Here is a 19,614-nt window from a genome sequence, read left to right on the forward strand (position 1 = left end):
CCTGACAAAGCACTCAATTAGCCCATGGATACAGTGATGCTGTGGGGCAGGACTGAGGAAGAGAGATGGGAGTTGAGGATAAGGTGGCTAGAAGAAGGAGCTAGGTCTTAGAACTCTGAATACAACTGTTCTGCATCTGTGATATTGTTTGCCTTTGTTTGCTTTCTTGGCCAAAACAATTTGGGGAGGAAAAAGGTCTATTTGCTTAACATGTCCCATAGTCCATCATTCTGGAAGGTCAGGGTAGAAACTCAAGCAGGAGCAGAGGCAGGAACCGTGGAGAAAAGCTGCTTCCTGCCTTGCTCTTCATGCTTGCTTAGCTGAGCCTGCCCACATCAAGTATTGATCAAGAAAATGCACCATAGGCGTTCCCATTGGCCAGTTTGATGGAGGCAATTCTGTAATTGAGGATCCCTCTCCCCAGGACAGGAAAGTAGCTTTTCTCTGCTTGTGTCATATTGAAAAGAAACTAACCAGCACTCTTTTTTGTTTTGTTTTCAATCTTTTAATGAGCTTGTGGGTGAGACATTTGGATACTGATAATAATCTGGCAAAATTATATGGTAGAAATAGTAGCATAAATCAGTCACATGAGAGCAGTGGAAGAGCCTGGCAGAGGAAATATATTAGCTTCTCTGTTAGTTCAGTGAGTATGTATAGTAAGTTATATAAGCACATGTTTTAGTGCATATACTCTCATTCATATACATGTATATGTGCATGTGTATGCTGTGTATGTTCAAGTGTGCACATAGAAAGGTGTTTGTATGTGTTATCTGTAGGATTTCTATTCTACAAGTTATCTATATATTTTTTCATTAAACAAGATAGCTACTTTGCTGCGTATGTGTGTGTATTCTATCATTATCTTTCATAATCTTAGTTATTTGATTGTAATTCAATTGAAATTCTAAGCTTGGGCTCTGTTGTCATGTTTTTCAAAAACAGCAGCACTTCAATGGAGGTTCATAATCATCTGTAACTCCAATTTCAGGGAATCTAATGCTTCCTCTGACTTATTCAGATACCCTGTTATCCAGACAAAACACTTATACATATGAAATAAAACAAATAATTCTAGAATAAAAATGTAGTAACATGTGTACCTAAACTATACAGTTTTAAAATAAGCAAGACGGGACTCTTTTAAGTCTTTTCTAATAATTTTTAAAGATTTATTATATGTGTGTCTGTATGAGTATATACTTGTGTGTGTGTGTGTGTGTGTACCAATGATGGTTGGGAGACTTTGAAATTTAGAACTGGAGTTGTTGACAGTTGTGACCCTCCTGAACCCGACTCAGATCCTTTAGAAAAGAAACAAGTAACTTCTGACTAGTACTTCCATCCCCAAACTTGAAAGAAAATGTGTGTTGTCTGATATGAAATCTTAAATTCATTTGGACTTTCTTGTCATTGGGGCAGCTAGGCCTGTTCGCTCTAGTTGTTTCCATAGAGAAAGACAATAGGACCACGCCTAACTTTGGAGTAATTTTTCTCCTGAACAAAAGGCTGGGCACTTAACCCTGCAGTTGGGCACTTAGCCCTGTAGTTGGGCACTCCTTTAGATATGGAGGTGCTAATGTGAAAAAGAACAAGGCCCAGACCTGCGTGTAGTACGGGAAATACCCTGGCCCACTCGGAACTGCCTGTGACCATGTCATGCTATCAACAGTAGCTGTGTGGAAGGTGATGCAGGTTGTGGACAGACGGCTGTCCAGGGGATTGGTTCTGAGGTAACGTCTCAGTGGGAAGTGAGCAAGTGTGCAGATCTCTGGAGGAGCCTGTGGGTGCACGATAGCCCTTCTCAACTGGGAGCTTTTAGTTTTGGACAATTTCATGAAGTATAGAGGTGAAAGCAAGTGCAGGGTCACACAGAAGGGCTCAGTGTGCTGAGTATTCCTGCTTGTCTAGTGTTGGCTGCTTGCTATTTTTGTTTTGTGTGTGTGTGTGTGTGTATGTATGTATGTATGTGTTTTAAATGTCTTTTGAGTCTTACAATGTATACATTATGGTTATTCAGCAAACAGTTTCATGTTCAGGAAGTTACAGTATTCTGTTACAGAATTTTAGTTCTGACTTAAGGTAAAGAAAAGCTAGGATTTTGTTTCCCTCGTTCAGAGTGACCGTGTTTCTGAAGTTGTGTTAACAGTCATTTACGGTGGTCCTGCTGGAAGTCTCTACATAACTGTCTGTTCTGCCAATTCCATTACAGAGTTACAAATTTTGTCAAGGGAAACTACAATTGATTTTAGATCAGTTGGATCCTGGGCAACCTAAAGAGGTAAGTTTAAAAGATTGTCACATACGGCGCTCTTACAGTCTAGACTGCAACCAGTAGTAGCTGGGCTGAGGTTTTTGTTTCTGTGGTTGATTGGGCTTTATCTCTCTCTCTCTCTCTCTCTCTCTCTCCCTCTCTCTTCATTCATTGTTTTTGTTGTTTTGGGGGGGGATTAGATGCTAGGTATTTATTATTATAAGCAGTTCTCGGTTGGTAACCTTGATTAATTTTTCCATCTGAAATGGACATTTATGTCTCTCTCCTGTGTTCGCTTGCTTACTTCTTTCTTCCTTTACTTCCTGTATGTCCACATGTGCACATGTGTTCATGTGTATGTGTGAACATAATCCAGGGGTCAGCATCCGTTAGCCTCTATTGCTTACCACCTCATTCATCTACTGGTTTATTTATTTATTCATTCATTTATTGGTTTATTATTTAATCATTCATTCATTCAGTGGTTTATTATCTATCTATCGATCTATCTATCTTTTTATTTATTTAGAGACAGGGTCTTTTCCTGAGCCTGATGTGGTTGTAATTTTTTAATCTTAGTCCCATGTTTTCTTTACCCCACCTAGACCATTTAGTTTCTGGATAATAGACACACACACACACACACACACACACACACACACACACACACCCTTTATATTTATAATAAGCCTTAATCAGCACTAAAAGCTGGGCAGATCTCTACCCTCTAAGCTATTAAAATCTACGTTTCTATCAATAACCCTCAGTAATTACTTACTGTGTTTCATCTGGGCTGCTCTTAACTCCAATTGGTCAGCCCTCAGGGCTCTATTTTCTCTTGAACCTGGCTAACCCACTTGGTTTCTCCTTCATTCACCTTCGCTTGGTAGTTCAACAACCCCAAAGCCTGGGAAACCCGAACCCCAGGAAACCTAAACCCCCCTGTGGCTCTCATGCCCAGCTGTTGGCTGTTGGCATCTTTATTTACCAGTCAGAAATGATGTGTGGGCGAGGTCTGTGTGCAGAGTGTCTCTTGTCTCTGGGGCAACCAGGTCTTGGGGGCCTGCACTTAGCATAACAATTGATAGCCAGGACCAAACCTCAACAGCCTGGTGCTCACTGGTTGCCTGCACTGGCTGGCCTATGAACACTGGGGTTCCCTCATCTCTGCCATCTCATCCCACATTGCCAGAATTGCAGATGTGCAGCACCCTGCTTGGATATTTACCTGGGTCCAGGGGATGTGAACTTAGGTCCTCACGTCCCCAGGAAGAATTTTTTTTTAGAGATTTATTTTGTTCGAGGACTGCACATATTCCATCTATTTCCCTCTAGCGTCACTTTGAGTGGGATAAAGCTATGTGTAGTTGCTTACATAGCTATTCTTGTTCAGTATTTTATTAAGAAACTCAGTGCTTGTTTGTTTTTGGAAAATCTAAGCATCTACTTAATGATTATTTTTATTAGATAGTGTGATCTATTGTCATGTATAATGTCTTGAAATATGTGTATCCTGGGTAGTGATTAAGTTGAGCTAGTGAGCATGTATATCATCACCCATACTTAGCCTTTTGAAAATTTTTGATTGTGAGTGGCTTACATTCTTTCCTGACCAGTTTTTAGGATTGTAACACTTTATACACATGCCTTGTGCTGTATAATAGATTTCACCAACTTTTTCTTTGCAACTGATATTTTGTATTTGACAAATGTCTGACCAACTTTTATGCTTGAAACTTTAACCATCCATTAGAAAAAGACAGTTTGGGCTAGCAAGGTGGATCAGCAAATGCAGTGTCTGTCACCAAACGTGATGATCTGAGTTCAGTCTCTGGGACCCAAATGGTGGACAGAGAGACTGATTTCCTGCAAGTCCTCTGACCTTCATGTATGCTACCACACATATCTGTACCCACACTCACACAGTGAATGAAAAATAAATAAATAAATAAGTGAAAAACATATAAAAAAGAAAAAACTTTCTAAAAAGAATTGTATTAAATTATCTTTGTTCAGATTTTGAGAGATTTTAGGGGCTAATATTTATTGACATCTTGCTTTATTAGAAATCATTTTGAATTAGAAACTACAGTAGGATTGATTTTTAAAGATTTTTAAAAGAGTGATAACAGTGTTTATTCTGCATTCCTAATTATTTTACATATTTCATGGAAAATAAACATACTTAGTTTATTAAAAACAATTCAATATGGCTTTGTTCTTAGAAATATGTTGGTAAGGGAAATAACAAGAGGCTTGTTTGAGCTATGGCTTATTTGAGTGATTTGTTGGGACCAGAGCTATGTAAAGACTCTGAAGCCTTTATGTTGTTGATTGGTAGAAACAAATTTTATCAAAGCTAGTAGATAAAAGGTGGACTGAGATTTTAAAAATATAGAAATGCACAAGAATAGGTGAAAACAGAAATTCACCCAGGAAGAAAAACTCCTAAGATTGTAACTAAAATTAAAATCTGTGTTTGTAAAGCCCTAAAAGGGTATAGTGAGGATACTCAGCAGTGGGTACGAAACTGGGTACTGTGCCCTTTCTTCTACCAGAGACTGCTATTTGGCGGTATTTCAATAAGTGAGACAGGTCCTGTGAGCTCCTCTCCCATCCAGAGCTGACTGTGAGCAGGTCTGGTTTTGCAGATTTGAGCATTGCCAAGGCCATGTCTCCATTAGAAGACATGGCTCTCTTTTCACAGCCTGTCCTGTCTTCCTGCCTCCTTGCCTCTCTTCCTCTGTGATCCCCAAGCCTTACACAGATGGGACAAATGTTTTGTGTAAGGATGACCCCTCAACTGTCACTGTTCTCAGTATCTTGTCCAGCCATGGGTCTCTGCACCAACCTTTGTTCACTGCAGGTTTTTTCTGCGTTGAGGCTTGGAGGAGCATTTATTGGTGCATTCATTCCTGTTTGGGGCACTTGAGACAGGTCATTCGGAAAGAGATCTGGGCTGAAGGGTTTTAGACCTTTTAGATGCTCAGACATTTGAATATAGTTTTTGCTGTATTTTTAGGTATATCATTTAGTCTCAGTTTTTCAAATGAGTTACTTTTCAGAAGTATTTCAGTTTAAATGAATAGGTATTATTTATCCAATTGAAATCTAAGAAATCAGAGAATACTTTATTTTACCTTTGGCATATTGAATTCTGCCTTATTTTCTTGGTTATTAGTAAAAAGTGCTAAAAGAAACTGGATATGAAACTCTTTAAGCGATTTTTATATATTCAAATTTTGTATTCAATTTAAGTTGATTACTTGTGAGTATATTGTTGTTGAGAAACCTTCTATCTGCTTTCAAGTAGTAAATTTTTAATGGGATTTTGTTCTAGCAGTTATTTTTAAATGAGAAATTACTTAATATTGGAAGCTCCTGATTTTTCAGACCTCCTTTTCAATCCCCTAATTCCTGTGCCACAGGTGTGATGAGGAGTTTTTCCTCAATGGAACTTGATAGATATTTTCAAGCATCCTAAATTCTCCCTCATCAGAAACAGTTGAGTCTGTGATGGAGGAGCCTGCTCTTGCCTCTGTTGTCTCTCTTGTCCGTCACTGGGCTTCAGTTGTTTCAACTGACCAGACTTTGAGTAGAAGCCTGGCCTTGCAATATTACCTTTTATCAGTCATGAGAGTGCAGAGGAAGCTGTGCTCTACTGAAGTGGAGACGTCTCCACTCATGTCCCTTGGGTTGTAGTGTCTTGGGTGAATTCTGATTGGATTCTAAGTTGTCTGAAAGGAAGTAGCCTTTCTTGGGGAATACAGAAATTCAATTTTGCATTTCACTGCTGAATTAGTTTTTCTACTTCAGTGGCTAGAAGGTCAGAAAAATATGGTCCAGCAGAAAAATGAAAGTGTTTGCTCAGCTCGTTCCGTGGGAACTGTTCAGGGAGGCTTTTCCAGGGGCTGTGTGTGCACTGTGCTAGAATTAGAATTAGAGCCGCTCCAGTGGGAGCTCAGTGATTCCAATGCAGCCACCATCCAGTTCTCTAGCTGTAACACAGTCGCTCAAATGCTTACTGTTTCAGACTCCCCTATAGCCTATTTTTTGTTTTCTCTATTTAGTACTTAGTTTATGAAAAAGTATTCCCAGGGGTCATTCTATAAATGAGTATTTGATTCTTAAAAGGGCCTCATTAAAAAAATATTTTCTCTGGTGGCTCTATCTCATTAAAAAATATTTTCTCTGGTGGCTCTCCCCTTTAGTAGTTTGTCAAATAATGTGTTGGAGAAATGCAGTTCTTCTAGCATCAATGTCGTTGTTATTTTAAAATCTGTAGGTGAGGTATGAAGCATTACAGACATTATGCTCCGCTCCCCCATCCGATGTCCTGGGCTGTGAAAACTGGACTGCTCTCTGCGAAAAGCTGACCACATCGCTGTCTGATCCTGACCCTATGTTCACTGTAAGGAGATGGCTGCCTCTCTTCTGCCTGCAAGGGGGATTTGATCATTTCCGTTAGTAGCTCAGCTATGGGACTTTAGTTCAGAGTTTTACACCACAACAGACAGTAGGCAGATAGTTATGAGAAAACAAGGTCTCCGAATAACTTTGGTTTATTTTTAATCACATTCTTCCATCAGACTGGGGTACCACTTTTGTTATTTATATCAAAGAAAAAGATGCTTGCCTAATACTTGAACACAGTTCAAAGTTAGGAGCAGAAGAGGATATTCTGCACTTCTATATAAACTTTGATATGAGGACTTCAGGAGGGGGAGAGGCATTTATAGGGTCACCTTTAGCATTTCAAAGCTAAGAAGAAATATAATTGTTAGTTTGTTGGTATTCTTTTTCCCTGTATTTGATAGAAGAGAACCATACCTGAATGTTTTCTGTATTTTAGAAAGTGTATCTTTGTAAACACGTTAAAAGTTTCTAGTTGGTCATTGCAAATTTCTTTATTTAGCTATTGTATATTACTGTGTAACAAGGTTCAGTTCCTTACTTACATTAACAAATTATAAACAATAAATAAATATGTTATAGAAAATTAGAGATAGGATCAAATCATTTTGGAGTAGAAGATAGATTTGCATCTTTTTATTTAAGTCTGTGATCCATCTACATTGCAGCTACATCCTTGCTGTTCTGTAGAGCTGTATGGGTGATGGGCAAATTCCAGATGCATATGTGTTACTGCAGTTATAAGCATGGGTTTCAAATGCATGATAGCCTTTGTTCAGTGGGAATGTCTTAGCATTATTGGAAGATATCATTATCCATCTGGGGTCCAATTTCCTACAAAAATATTAGCCTGGGAGATAGAAACTAGGTCATTTAATTTTATTTCTGTAGATTAAAACAATATGAGGCAAGATTGTTTTTATTTAATGGGAACTTGTACTTCACTAGTAGAATCACACTTTTTTGATATTTAAGTGCTTATAAAGAAGTGAGGGGACAGGTACCATTTTAGTGCCTACTATATATGAAACTATATTTAGTTCATGTTCAGTTTATTTTGTGATAAAAATTCAAAATATTATGTAGTATTGTTTTTCCTCTAGTGAGTAGGCACAGTTACTAGAAAGACTCTTAAATACTCCTACAGTTAAATATAAGGAAATGGACTTGGAAGTATGAGGTCTCAAAATGTAGTGTTGCCTACTGTGCCACTGTCGGATGACGCCATTAAAGACTCTAGCTGGCACTTCTGTGCACGCCTTCAGCTTCAGTTCTCAGCTCCCAGTGAGTCTTCCTTCTCCGCTGTCCGCTCGCATTTCCTGCTGTGACCAGATTTCACAGCAGTGCATTTTGTTGTTGGTTTTACTGTTAGTTGTGGTCATTTTTACTTTTGACTAAATGAAAATGTGCCCTTTAAAATAGACACGTCCTTCACCCGGTCTCTGAGTTGTGTATTTTGTGCTTGTTTACTGTTGAAGCGTGACAAGTGTTCGCCTGTGCTGTTGGAAGCATAAATGAGGATGTGCTGTCTTTTTTTTTTTTTTTTTTTTGTAGGATCGTATTTTAAAGTTCTACGCACAGACTTTTACACTCTCACCCTTACACATGACCAAGGAAATTTATACAAGCTTAGGTATGTTCAGTAAATCACTTCAATTGTTGTTCTCCTATATGCACTTAAAATGCATAAAAGAAATGACTCCTTCCAGAAGCATTGCGTAAGATGATGACTGTATATTTTCACTTTCCTTTTCAGCTAAATATCTGGAGTTGTATTTTCTTTCTAGAGAAAATCACCTTCCTACACTTTCAACTGGAGTAGACATAACCAGTCCCAATGTGACCCGCTTACTGAAAAAGGTATCCGCTAACTACGGCGTACTTTATGTAAAGTAGGGCTATATTTCAGAATTCTTCTATTTTGAGAGCTTTTGTATACTGATTATAGGTTCGCCTTCTGAATGAATATCAGAAAGAGGCCCCATCTTTTTGGATTCGTCACCCAGAAAAGTAAGTCCCCCAACTCATGCAATGTAAGGTATAGGCTATGTCCCTCAAGTATTTGAAGGACAGAAGGGAACAGTCTTCAGTGATGTACATGGTTCTATATGCCACTTAGTTTTTGTCAGCTTGATACAAAATAGGACCACATAGGAAGTGGGGCCCTTATCTGGGGAATTGCCCTCATCACATTGGCCTATGGGTGTGTTTTCGTAACTAAATTGATACAGGAGGCCTCCCAGGAGCAATACCTTCTGTAGGCACATGGACCTGGGCTGGATAAGAAAAGTAGCTTAGTAAGCCAGAGGAAGTGAGCTTGAGAGGCAAGCCAGTAAGCAGTGTCTCTTTGGTTTTTGCCCCAAATCCCTGCTTTGAGCTCCTGTCATAGCTTCCCTTACTCATGGAGTATAACTTGTAAATAAAAGTGAACCCGTTCCTCTCCGAGATGCTTTTGTACATGAAGTTTATCATAGCAACACAGAGACACACTGGGATAGAAGGTATTAGTACAGTTTTTGTCGGTGTAGTTGTATATTTGTGTAAATGGTTCTTCCCAAGTGAGGTCTTGGGTTCACCTGCTGTTTGCTACTTTGGACACGTTTTTTAAACGTTCTTTTATTTTTCCATTCAGTTTAAAAAGTTCTGATGAGGTTGTAAGAGCATCTGTGAGTCTAAAACTGAAAGTTAACATTGGGAGCCTAGCGTATTAAAGAGCTTAAGTGTGTTTAGAGCAGAAAAAGCAAGTGTGGCTCTTAACCTCTGCAGTTTACAGAAAACAAATTCTCAAGATCACGTGTCACGTTGTACTTCCATAAGGATAAGAATATTACTGATCTCACATATACTAACCCTTGTCATTTTAATTTTTTTTTTTATATTTTAAAATCATTTCATCCCCAAACTGAAGGTACATGGAGGAGATTGTGGAGAGCACGCTGTCCTTGCTGTCGGTCAGACATGAGCACGGCCACCTGGTGTCACAGAAGGTTTTGGATCCGGTCTGTTACTTTGCCTTAGTTGATACTGAGGCTGTGTGGTTCAAAAAATGGATGGTAAGGAAAACTGTCTTGTCTCTGTCATTTTAGGGGCTGGCCCGTGTTTCTGTGCTTGGCGTGTGCTAGGTTCTCATTGTTCTTCTGCATGTGTTAATGCCCTTCACCTGTACACAGACTGATGTGCTGGTAGAAAGACATCAGTCTCCCATTTGCTGGTATCAGATTTACAGCACAGGGAAGCTATTTTGCCCAGGATTTTTTGCCTAGTCAGAGTTAGGATAGTCTTTTAAGTGGTACTCTATTTGAATCTTCGTAAGGTGAATGAATTATCTATTAAGGATTCTAATCATCTCAAAACTTAAAAGCTTCAAAATTTTAAAATAGATGTTGTAGGACATAGGGATTCAGGACTCACTTTTCTTGGGTGCAGAGGATACTGCCTAGAATCAGTTTCTGTTTGCTGCCTCCTGCACCTGGACTGGGGGATATGTTTAATGCCTGAACTGGCAGTTTCCACTGAAGCTTATGACAGCCCCAAACTGAAAGTCGTGTTAAAGCAGTCTTTAAACTGTCACTCCTGTCAGCCAAGGTGGAGTAACAGAGTTCCTCTTGTAGCAGCAGCAGCAGCAATACAGACTTCTGTGCTGATATCTTTTTCATCCTGTCTACCCAGCTCTAGGTTTTTGACTCAGTAGAGCAGAGAGAGGGCCAGGGACCTGCCATATGAGCACTGACCCTCTCTTGTAGTACTCAGCAGTTTGACGATTGCCTAGCTGCCTTTGCCTTTTGATGTTGATATGAGATATGCCCCATTAATTAGAACACAACTTAGTCTTTAGTGCTAACCCCTTATGTTACCTATGTAGTAGTGTCTGACAAGTCTTTTAAATTTATTATTTAATATTAATTATTTAAATTAATTTAATTAATTTGTCTGAATCTTTTCTACCCCAGATCTGGTAATTTTTCTTTATTTTCTCAAGGAAGAAACTAGCTTTATTGGAGACGATATGCAAACAATGTAACAGCACATTAAAGAAAACCGTATACAACACAGGAATCGTCCTTAAGTCCTAGGTTTATATAGATTTATGTTTGCATAATATATATTGATATGGTTTTTGTTTTAAACAAAAATGAAATTCTATTCTAATAACTGTAAAGCTTTTTCACTTAACCTTTGATTTTCAGTGCATAAGTCAATGAGGTAGATCACAAAAGTAAACACCACAGAATTATTATCAAAGCAACAGAAATTTTGCTCATTCTACTGTATCCTTTGTGTCTAAGGTCAGGGTTCGCAGATGTACTATGTAAAGGACCAGGCAGTAAGTATTTGTAGCTTGGGGACTATACAGTTTTGCAGCATTTAAATAAATGATACCAGCTGGAGGGTGTTTCCACAAGATATTACTTACACAGGTGCATAGTGAATAAATTTGGTTTGAGGGCTCTAGTCTGCTGATCCTGCTGATAAGGATGAAATAACGTTTCTTTCTCAGAAATTCTTGTGTGTAAACCAGGTTGGTCTTGAACTCACTATGTAGTTGAAAATGGACTTGAACTTGATTGTCTCATCTTTATCTCCAAAGTACTGGGGATTATGGGTATGAATCACCATGCCTGGCAGAATGGGATCATACTAAAAGTAGTTTCATTTAAGCACTAGAATATTTTCTTTAGTAACACCGAGAAAGGAATTAATGGTTTGTTTTGAAACATTTAAGCCAAAGGGTTAAAAAAAAAAAAAGCACAGGACAGGATTTTGATGAACTTTGAATAAAAATTCTATTCTAGTGAATTAAAAATTCTATTACCAGAATTCTAACGACATTTAAAATCATGCTTTAATTATTTTATTGTTTTTGGATAAAATGAAAGAACTAATTAAAACATTAAAGCTGCCTTACTAGCATAATTTAGCTAAGATAGGTGTAGTTTGCCCTTGCTTTCTATAATTGTATGTGTGTGTATATGTATGTATGTATGTATGTATGTATGTATGTATGTATGTGTTTTTATTCCATCTATATTTGGTCCTAAGGAAATAAAGCCATTTTGGATATAGCCATTTATTTAAAAATAATATCGGCATAAGGTGACAAAGATGCTGTCTCATTTGCAGAATTCTTTGCATGTGCTCAGTATACAATTGGTGGTCTTGTCTGCCTCTTGTTTACACATTTTCCTTGAATAATGCACAATATAAATTGGTTTCCTCAGCTCTAGTCTGTCCCTAAATGACCTACACTATTTTTTATGTAATTAGCCATCCTGTGGTTATTATGCTCATAGTTCATTGCAAAGGAAAGCCTGCTTGACATTGATTATAATATTTTACACCTGGGTTATGGTATGGTTTATGATATTGGAAACGATGGCGAAAATAGGTTTTAAATGACATACCTTTAACATTAACTGCCTTTCTCTTTAATTTTAGCATGCATATTACAGCAGAACTGCAGTACTGAGACTTCTTGAAAAGAAATATAAATGTCTGGTAAGCTACACGTCTGTTTTTATGATGAGAAATATTATTACACAAAGATGTAGTGCCTTAACTCTGTAAAGCTGAGTGGCAGTGATTAATAGTGGGCAATGAAGCAGTCCCTTTTAATGTGACCTTAAACTACCATTCTGTGATGTGTAAAGTCGAGTTTTAAAGTGTAGTAAGGAAAACAACTAGCAATTAGTTAAGTATGTGGCAAATTGGCCATAGTTTTAAGTATGGACATGTGATTTGACTCAGATCAGTTGTTAATAAGGGAATTACTTCTATAAAATATTCTGATACTTTTGAGTGACAGTTCATGAAAAAGACTCAGTGAGAAATGTGTCTGTGTTTGCATAAAAATTGCTTTAAATGATACCAAATGCAGGTGGATATCTTAAATGTCTTAACCCTCCCCCCAAGCCCCCCACAAACAAACCTATGTTTATTGCTATTATGGAGCAACGTATAAGGATACTAAAAGAAATTAAAAAGAAATTAGTAAAACATAATACTTGACAAGTATGAAAACATGTAATTTTAGAAAGCATTTAAGAAGGTCATGATTATGGCTTATGTGTTGAGGCAGAACCTCAAGTCTAGAAGCTATCAGGAGGCAGGACAAAACAAGTGATCAGAAACTCTAAAAAACACAAGGAACACATAGATGCAGAGACTCATGCACTTGTACACACAGAAATGTTATAAAACTGTAAGAACGAAACAAAACAGAAAAACAAAAACCAAACCAAACCAAACCAAAACACCTCCAAAAATACCATTGAGTTTGTTTTGGGGCTGGAGAGATGGGTCAGTCTTGAAAGACTAGGCTCACAACCAAAACATAAAGAGTGTGTTCTGTGTTGTCACCTACTTGCATGGGGCCTGCCTTTTTAAGTGTTACTTATATAACCAAGAGAAAACTATCTTTTACTTTGTGAATGATTATCAATTGGAGGTAGGTTCTGGGTTAGGGATAGGGACTTGTGTCCACTTTCCCTCTCAGTGTCAGGGCTTCATATGGCTTTGTGCAGGCCCTGTGCACTGCCATCGTCTCTGTGAGGTTATATGTGCATCAGTCCTGTTGTGTCTAGAAGATCTTTGTTCCTTTGTGACTTTCATCTCTACTGACTTTTACAGTCTTCATGTCTCTTCTGCAGACTTTGCAGAGCCCTGAGGGGAGGGATTTGATCTTCCCTTTAGGACTAAATGTTCCAAGGTCTCTCACTCCCAGGTCCCTGACTTCTCTGGTCTCAGGATTTTGACCACTCAAGCAGTGTTAGGTATGTGTTCCATCCAGTTATGGACTGGGGCCTTAAATCCAGTCAAATATCAGTTGATTTCTCTCCTAGTTAGGGTTACTATGGCTGAGATTAAACACCATGACCAAAAGCAACTTGGGCAGGAAAGGGTTTATTTCATTCACAGTTCTATATGATAATTAGTCATCAAAAGCAGTGAGGGCAAGAACTCTACAGTGTAGGAAACCAGAGGCTGAAGCTGATGCAGAAGCCATGGAGGGGGTGCTTACTGGCTTGCTCCTCATGGCTTACTCAGCCTGTTTTCATATAAAACCCAGTAATACCAGCCTAGGGATGGCACCACCCACATTAATAGGCTGGGCCCTCCCCCATTAATTACTAATTAAGAAAATGCACTACAGGCTTGACTATAGCCCAATCTCGTGAAGGCATTTTCTCAATTGATGTTCTCTCTTCTCTATGACTGGCTTGTGTCAAGTTGACATAAAACTAGCCAGCATAGTTACTCCTACAACGTTTGCGCCACTATTTACCCAACATATCTTTCAGGCAGGTCACAATTGTAGATCAAAGTGTTTGCAGCTGGCTTGGTGTTTACCCTTCTCTGATAAGTGTGCAGAATACCTTCCAGCACCATGGACACTACTCAGTTGGGTGGATAAGTGTGCAGTACCTTCCAGAACCATGGACACTACTCAGTTGGGTTGATAAGTGTGCAGTACCTTCCAGCACCATGGACACTACTCAGTTGGGTGGATAAGTGTGCAGAATACCTTCCAGCACCATGGACACTACTCAGTTGGGTTGATAAGTGTGCAGAATACCTTCCAGCACCATGGACACTACTCAGTTGGGTGGATAAGTGTGCAGAATACCTTCCAGCACCATGGACACTACTCAGTTGGGTGGATAAGTGTGCAGTACCTTCCAGCACCATGGACACTACTCAGTTGGGTTGATAAGTGTGCAGTACCTTCCAGCACCATGGACACTACTCAGTTGGGTGGATATGTGTGCAGAATACCTTCCAGCACCATGGACACTACTCAGTTGGGTGGATAAGTGTGCAGAATACCTTCCAGCACCATGGACACTACTCAGTTGGGTGGATAAGTGTGCAGAATACCTTCCAGCACCATGGACACTACTCAGTTGGGTGGATAAGTGTGCAGAATACCTTCCAGAACCATGGACATTACTCAGTTGGGTTGATAAGTGTGCAGTACCTTCCAGCACCATGGACACTACTCAGTTGGGTGGATAAGTGTGCAGAATACCTTCCAGCACCATGGACACTACTCAGTTGGGTGGATAAGTGTGCAGAATATCTTCCAGCACCATGGACACTACTTAGTTGGGTGGATAAGTGTGCAGAATACCTTCCAGCACCATGGACACTACTCAGTTGGGTGGATAGGTGTGCAGTACCTTCCAGCACCATGGACACTACTCAGTTGGGTTGATAAGTGTGCAGTACCTTCCAGCACCATGGACACTACTCAGTTGGGTGGATAAGTGTGCAGAATACCTACCAGCACCATGGACACTACTCAGTTGGGTGGATAAGTGTGCAGTACCTTCCAGCACCATGGACACTACTCAGTTGGGTGGATAAGTGTGCAGTACCTTCCAGCACCATGGACACTACTCAGTTGGGCTGAAGGCTCTATGGGCAGCAGCTTGAATTCTTTATGCTCAGTGAGTTCTGTGGGCGTCATCTTCAGCAGTAGGACCTTACTGTCAGTGTGTGGAGAACAACCAATAGTTTTGGCGACAGCATGTGTAAGGTTTTGGGGTTCCATGGGAGCCTTCGACCAATAATTCAATTAGATGGAACCCATTTCTGGCACTGGAAACTTCATTTGGCCATGACATATGTTTAGTAAACCCTCTCCTGTCATCTACTTAGATTGTTTTCATCTGTGTAGAAGCTTCTACTGTAGTGGGTCACCATATGACCCAACAAATGGCCCTTAGTGTTAGCTATCCCTGCATTCCCTTCCTTTTTCCCTTCTATTTCCCCCTTTTCATTTCATCCTCTCTTTCTAGGCCCCTTTGTCCCCCATTCATTCTATTTTCATTTCCTAGGGAAATTCTTCTCTTCTCCCTAGTGCCTTACTTTGTATGCACCATGTGGTTATATAGATTGTAGCCTGCTTATTGAAGACTTTACAGCTAACATCTGCCTTTAAGTGACTACATATCATATTTGTATTTTAGGGTCTGCGTTACCCTACTTAGGATGATTTTTCTAGTTCTATCCATTTAACTGTGACTTTCACGATTTCAAGCAACTGCTATTTTAGATCACTTTGGATGACAGTCTCATTTTGTTGGAAAATGTGTTGAGAGTTATACTATAGAGAAGTGTTAAAGCAAAAAGTGACAGTTAACAGGCTGCACAGTAAATGGAGAAAAAGATGATGGAAGTCTAAGTTAAGACTGTGACAGTGTATTGGGATAAAAGGATGATTCAGGAATGCTGTATTTAGGAGGCAGAATTTAGAGGTTGTGGCTTTTGAATGGGCAGTTGGTGGAGGCTTGGAATGATTAATGTCCTTTGCTGAGGTAAGTGACAGTAGGAGAAGAACATTTTTCTGGGAAAGATTCTGCTGCTTAGATGTGGTCGGTTTGGGTATACCAAGTGTGAGATGCACAACCAGGGGTAGGTCTGGACCTCTGACATTTGATTTAGGCAAGGTGGAAGTGGAGAAAGAATCTGAAGACAGTCTGTAGATTTGATGATTTTCTGGAACAATGCACATGACCTTGCAGTTATGCTTCTGCCTGTCGTGCTTTATAATGAAAGGAGAGAAAATGAAGTAAGAAAGAAGATGAATTTACAGACCTAATGACTATGAAAGGGGTAAGATCCTAGCTATCTTTTTCCATTTGGGTTCCCGAAGGCCAGTTTACATCTTCCAGGATTGCCATGTGATAAGTTAAGACACATATTGTCTATGGAGAGGTCCTTTAGAGATGTGCAGTGTGAACATCTGTATTTGTAGAAACGGTTTAGGTATATGGAAAGACTTCTCACTATTCTTAGAAATATTAACCAAACAAAACAACAATACCAGAAAAAGAACCTCCATGTGACTATAGCCTACCCATCGAAAAGCAGCATGGTCTTTCTCTTGCACCATACATCAGCAGCTGTTGTCTGTTATTCTTTATGTTATGTACCTTTATATTTTCAATGCTTTTGTATTGGATATTTTATTTACATTTCAGATTTAATCCCCTTTCCCCCCACCCAGGAACCCCCATCACTTCTTCCCTCCTCTTGCTTCTATGAGGATATGCCTCCACCCACGATTTCCCCTACACTGGGACGTCCAGCTTCACTGAACCAAGGACTTCCTTTCCCACCTATGCCTGACAATGTCATCCTCCCCTACATATACAGCTGGAGCCATGGGCCCCTCCCTATGTGCTCCCAGGCTGGTGGTTTAGAACCTGGAAGTTCTGGTTGGTTGGTATTGTTGCTCTCCCCATGGGGCCACAAACCCTTTCAGCTCCTTCAGTCTTCTTTCTCACTCCTCCATTGGAAACCCCGTGGTCAGTTCTATCTTTAGCTGTGAGTATCCGCCTCTGTATATTTCAGGCTCTGGCAGACCTCTAAGGAGACAGCTATATCAGGCTCCTGTCAGCATGCACTTCCTGGCATCCACATCAGTGTCAACCTTTGGTGAATGCACAAGGGATAGATACCCAGGTGGAGCAGTCTCTGGACGGCCCCTCCTTCAGTTTCTGTCTCACGCTTTGTCTCCATATTTTCTCCCATAAGTATTTTGTTACCCCTTCTAAGAAGGGCCAAAGCACCCACACTTTGGTCTTTCTTGTTCATGAGCTTCATGTGGCATGTGAATTGTATCTTGGATATTGTGAGCTTTGGGGCTAATATCCAATTATCAGTCAGTAAATACCATGTGTGTTCTTTTGTGATTGGTTTACCTCACTCAGGATCATATTTTCTAGTTCCATCCATTTGCCTAAGAATTTTTCAAATTCATTATTTTTAATAGCTGAGTAATACTCCATTGTGTAAATGTACCACAATTTTTTTTTATGCGTTCCTCTGTCGAAGGACATCTGGGTTCTTTCCAGCTTCTGGCTATTATAAATAAGGCTGCTATGAACATAGTGGAGCATGTGTCCTTGTTATATGTTGAAGCATCTTCTGGGTATATGCCCAGGAGTGGTATAGCTGGGTTCTCAGGTAATGCTATGTCCAATTTTCTGAGGGGTTCCTCAGAACCCCAGACTGATGTCCAGAGTGGTTGTACCAGCTTGCAATCCCACTAACAATGGAGGAGTGTTCCTCTTTCTCCACATCCTTGCCAGCATCTAATATCACTTGAATTTTTTATCTTAGCCATTCTGACTGGTGTGAATGGTATCTCAGGGTTGTTTTGATTTGCATTTCCCTGATGACTAAGGATATTGAGCATTTCTTTAGGTACTTCTCAGCCATTCGAGTTTCCTCAGTTGAGAATACTTTGTTTAGCTCTGTACTCCATTTTTTCTCTTTTTTTATTGGATATTTTATTTATTTACAATACAGATGTCATCCTCTTTCCCCATTTCCCCTCCCTAGAACCCCCTATCCTATACCCCCTCTTTCTTTACACTTTTATACCATTTTGATTACATGCATGTATTCAGGTCAGTTCTAGGTTGAGAGTTTAGCAATACATTAGATGCAAATAGTCAAGGAACAAGCAAGACAATAAGCACAAAAAGTCAAAGGAAAAGCAGGGCATAAAATGCAATTACGTGAACACTCCCATGATCACTGTTCTAAAGGCTTATCAGGATGACCAAAGTATCTGAGCCTACTTCTCTATCCTAGCCCAAGGTCATTTAGATGTATGAGGCCTACTTTCTTGTTCTAGCCTAAAATTTAGATTCATGTCTGAAATTGCTTCTTTGTTCTAGTCTAATATTTAGATTCCTGCCTGAGATTACTTCTTTGTTCTAGTCTAATGTCAGATTCCTGCCTGAAGCTTATTTCCTTGTCCTTGGCCAATGTCATATTCTTGTCAGGCAGCCCATTTTCTTGTCTTTGCCCATGTCAGCTTCTTGCCAAGTAGCCCCAAAGGCTCTTCACCTCTCCCCCTTTTTAATTTTGTTAACAAGACTAAGCCTGTCTTAGGTTGTTCTGACAAGAATGACTTCCTTACCGGTCATGGAATATGCATTATCAAAAGCAATGTGTTTCTGTCCTAGGTTGGTAAGGCTTTGTTCAGAATCTTTGTCTTTTGTCTTTGGCTTGCCAGCCTGTTAATTTAATAACTCAGTCTGGGGGTCCATTTTCAGGTTCAAGCCACATGCTTTGGCTGCCAACATATTGATGTTGTTAAAGATAAGCTTTAACATGATGGGCAGGAATAAAAGTATTCCCAGGACAAGAAGGGCTAGGCTGATCAAGCTATATATGCCATTCCTAAGGTTTGACCAAAATGGAAATGCTGACCTCAGGCCATGGATAATTTTATCGGCATTATCTGCAGCATCAAAGATCAACAGATCAACATTCTTTAAATTTATAATCTGTGCAAAGTTAACACACCCAGAGAGGTGTTAAGATTATGCCTAATATTTTACAGGTATCTTTAAACTTTTTTCTAATTATAATGACAATCATTGTGAATTTCAAAAGTAACACTACTCAATAATATTTGTCATGACACTTGGGATGGCTCCTAGCTCTTGAACCCTGAACCTCCTTCAGATAATTTGAATGTGTTTTAGAGCATCATTCATTGTTCCAGATACCTATCCTTTTGTATACTCAAAACATTAGTACTGTGTTTTTTGCTAGATGGTTTACAAAAATAGTTGTCTTAACTTCTTGTGTCAATGCTATTGCAGAAGCAGAGGTGCTAGCAATTAATGGACTTAAAGCTGATATACCAGCAATAATCAAGCCTGCTACCATCCTGCTTCTGCTTAAAGCTTAACTCACTCCTTCCAGCACTTTCAAGCTTTTTTTTTTTTATAAATAGAATCAAGGTTTTCTAATACCCAGGGCAGTGAGACAAAAGCTGGTTGATAGACCCTTATAACAGACATGCTAGGTTTCAACACACTAACATAATTGGAAATTATACACTCAGTGCATCTTACAATAAATACTGTACAAGAGACAAAACCAATTTTAGCTTGACAATTAAAAGAGCCCGAAAACAT

The 19,614-nt window shown here is 39.4% G+C and overlaps 1 protein-coding gene across 4 annotated transcripts in view; it reads left to right on the plus strand.

Annotated features, from left to right (window-relative positions):
- The window catches only part of Tbc1d32 (TBC1 domain family member 32), a 210,303-nt gene that overhangs the window by 24,141 nt on the left and 166,548 nt on the right, over positions 1 to 19,614 (plus strand). For all 4 annotated transcript variants that reach the window (XM_076917034.1, XM_076917033.1, XM_034524089.2 and 1 more), the window contains 7 exons: positions 2,216 to 2,284; positions 6,543 to 6,668; positions 8,225 to 8,303; positions 8,427 to 8,530; positions 8,619 to 8,680; positions 9,579 to 9,723; positions 12,107 to 12,166. In XM_076917034.1, the coding sequence (XP_076773149.1) occupies positions 2,216 to 2,284; positions 6,543 to 6,668; positions 8,225 to 8,303; positions 8,427 to 8,530; positions 8,619 to 8,680; positions 9,579 to 9,723; positions 12,107 to 12,166 (645 nt within the window). The remainder of the gene's footprint in view (positions 1 to 2,215; positions 2,285 to 6,542; positions 6,669 to 8,224; positions 8,304 to 8,426; positions 8,531 to 8,618; positions 8,681 to 9,578; positions 9,724 to 12,106; positions 12,167 to 19,614) is intronic.

This window comes from Arvicanthis niloticus, chromosome 20, assembly GCF_011762505.2.
Source record: "Arvicanthis niloticus isolate mArvNil1 chromosome 20, mArvNil1.pat.X, whole genome shotgun sequence".
NCBI lineage: Eukaryota > Metazoa > Chordata > Mammalia > Rodentia > Muridae > Arvicanthis > Arvicanthis niloticus.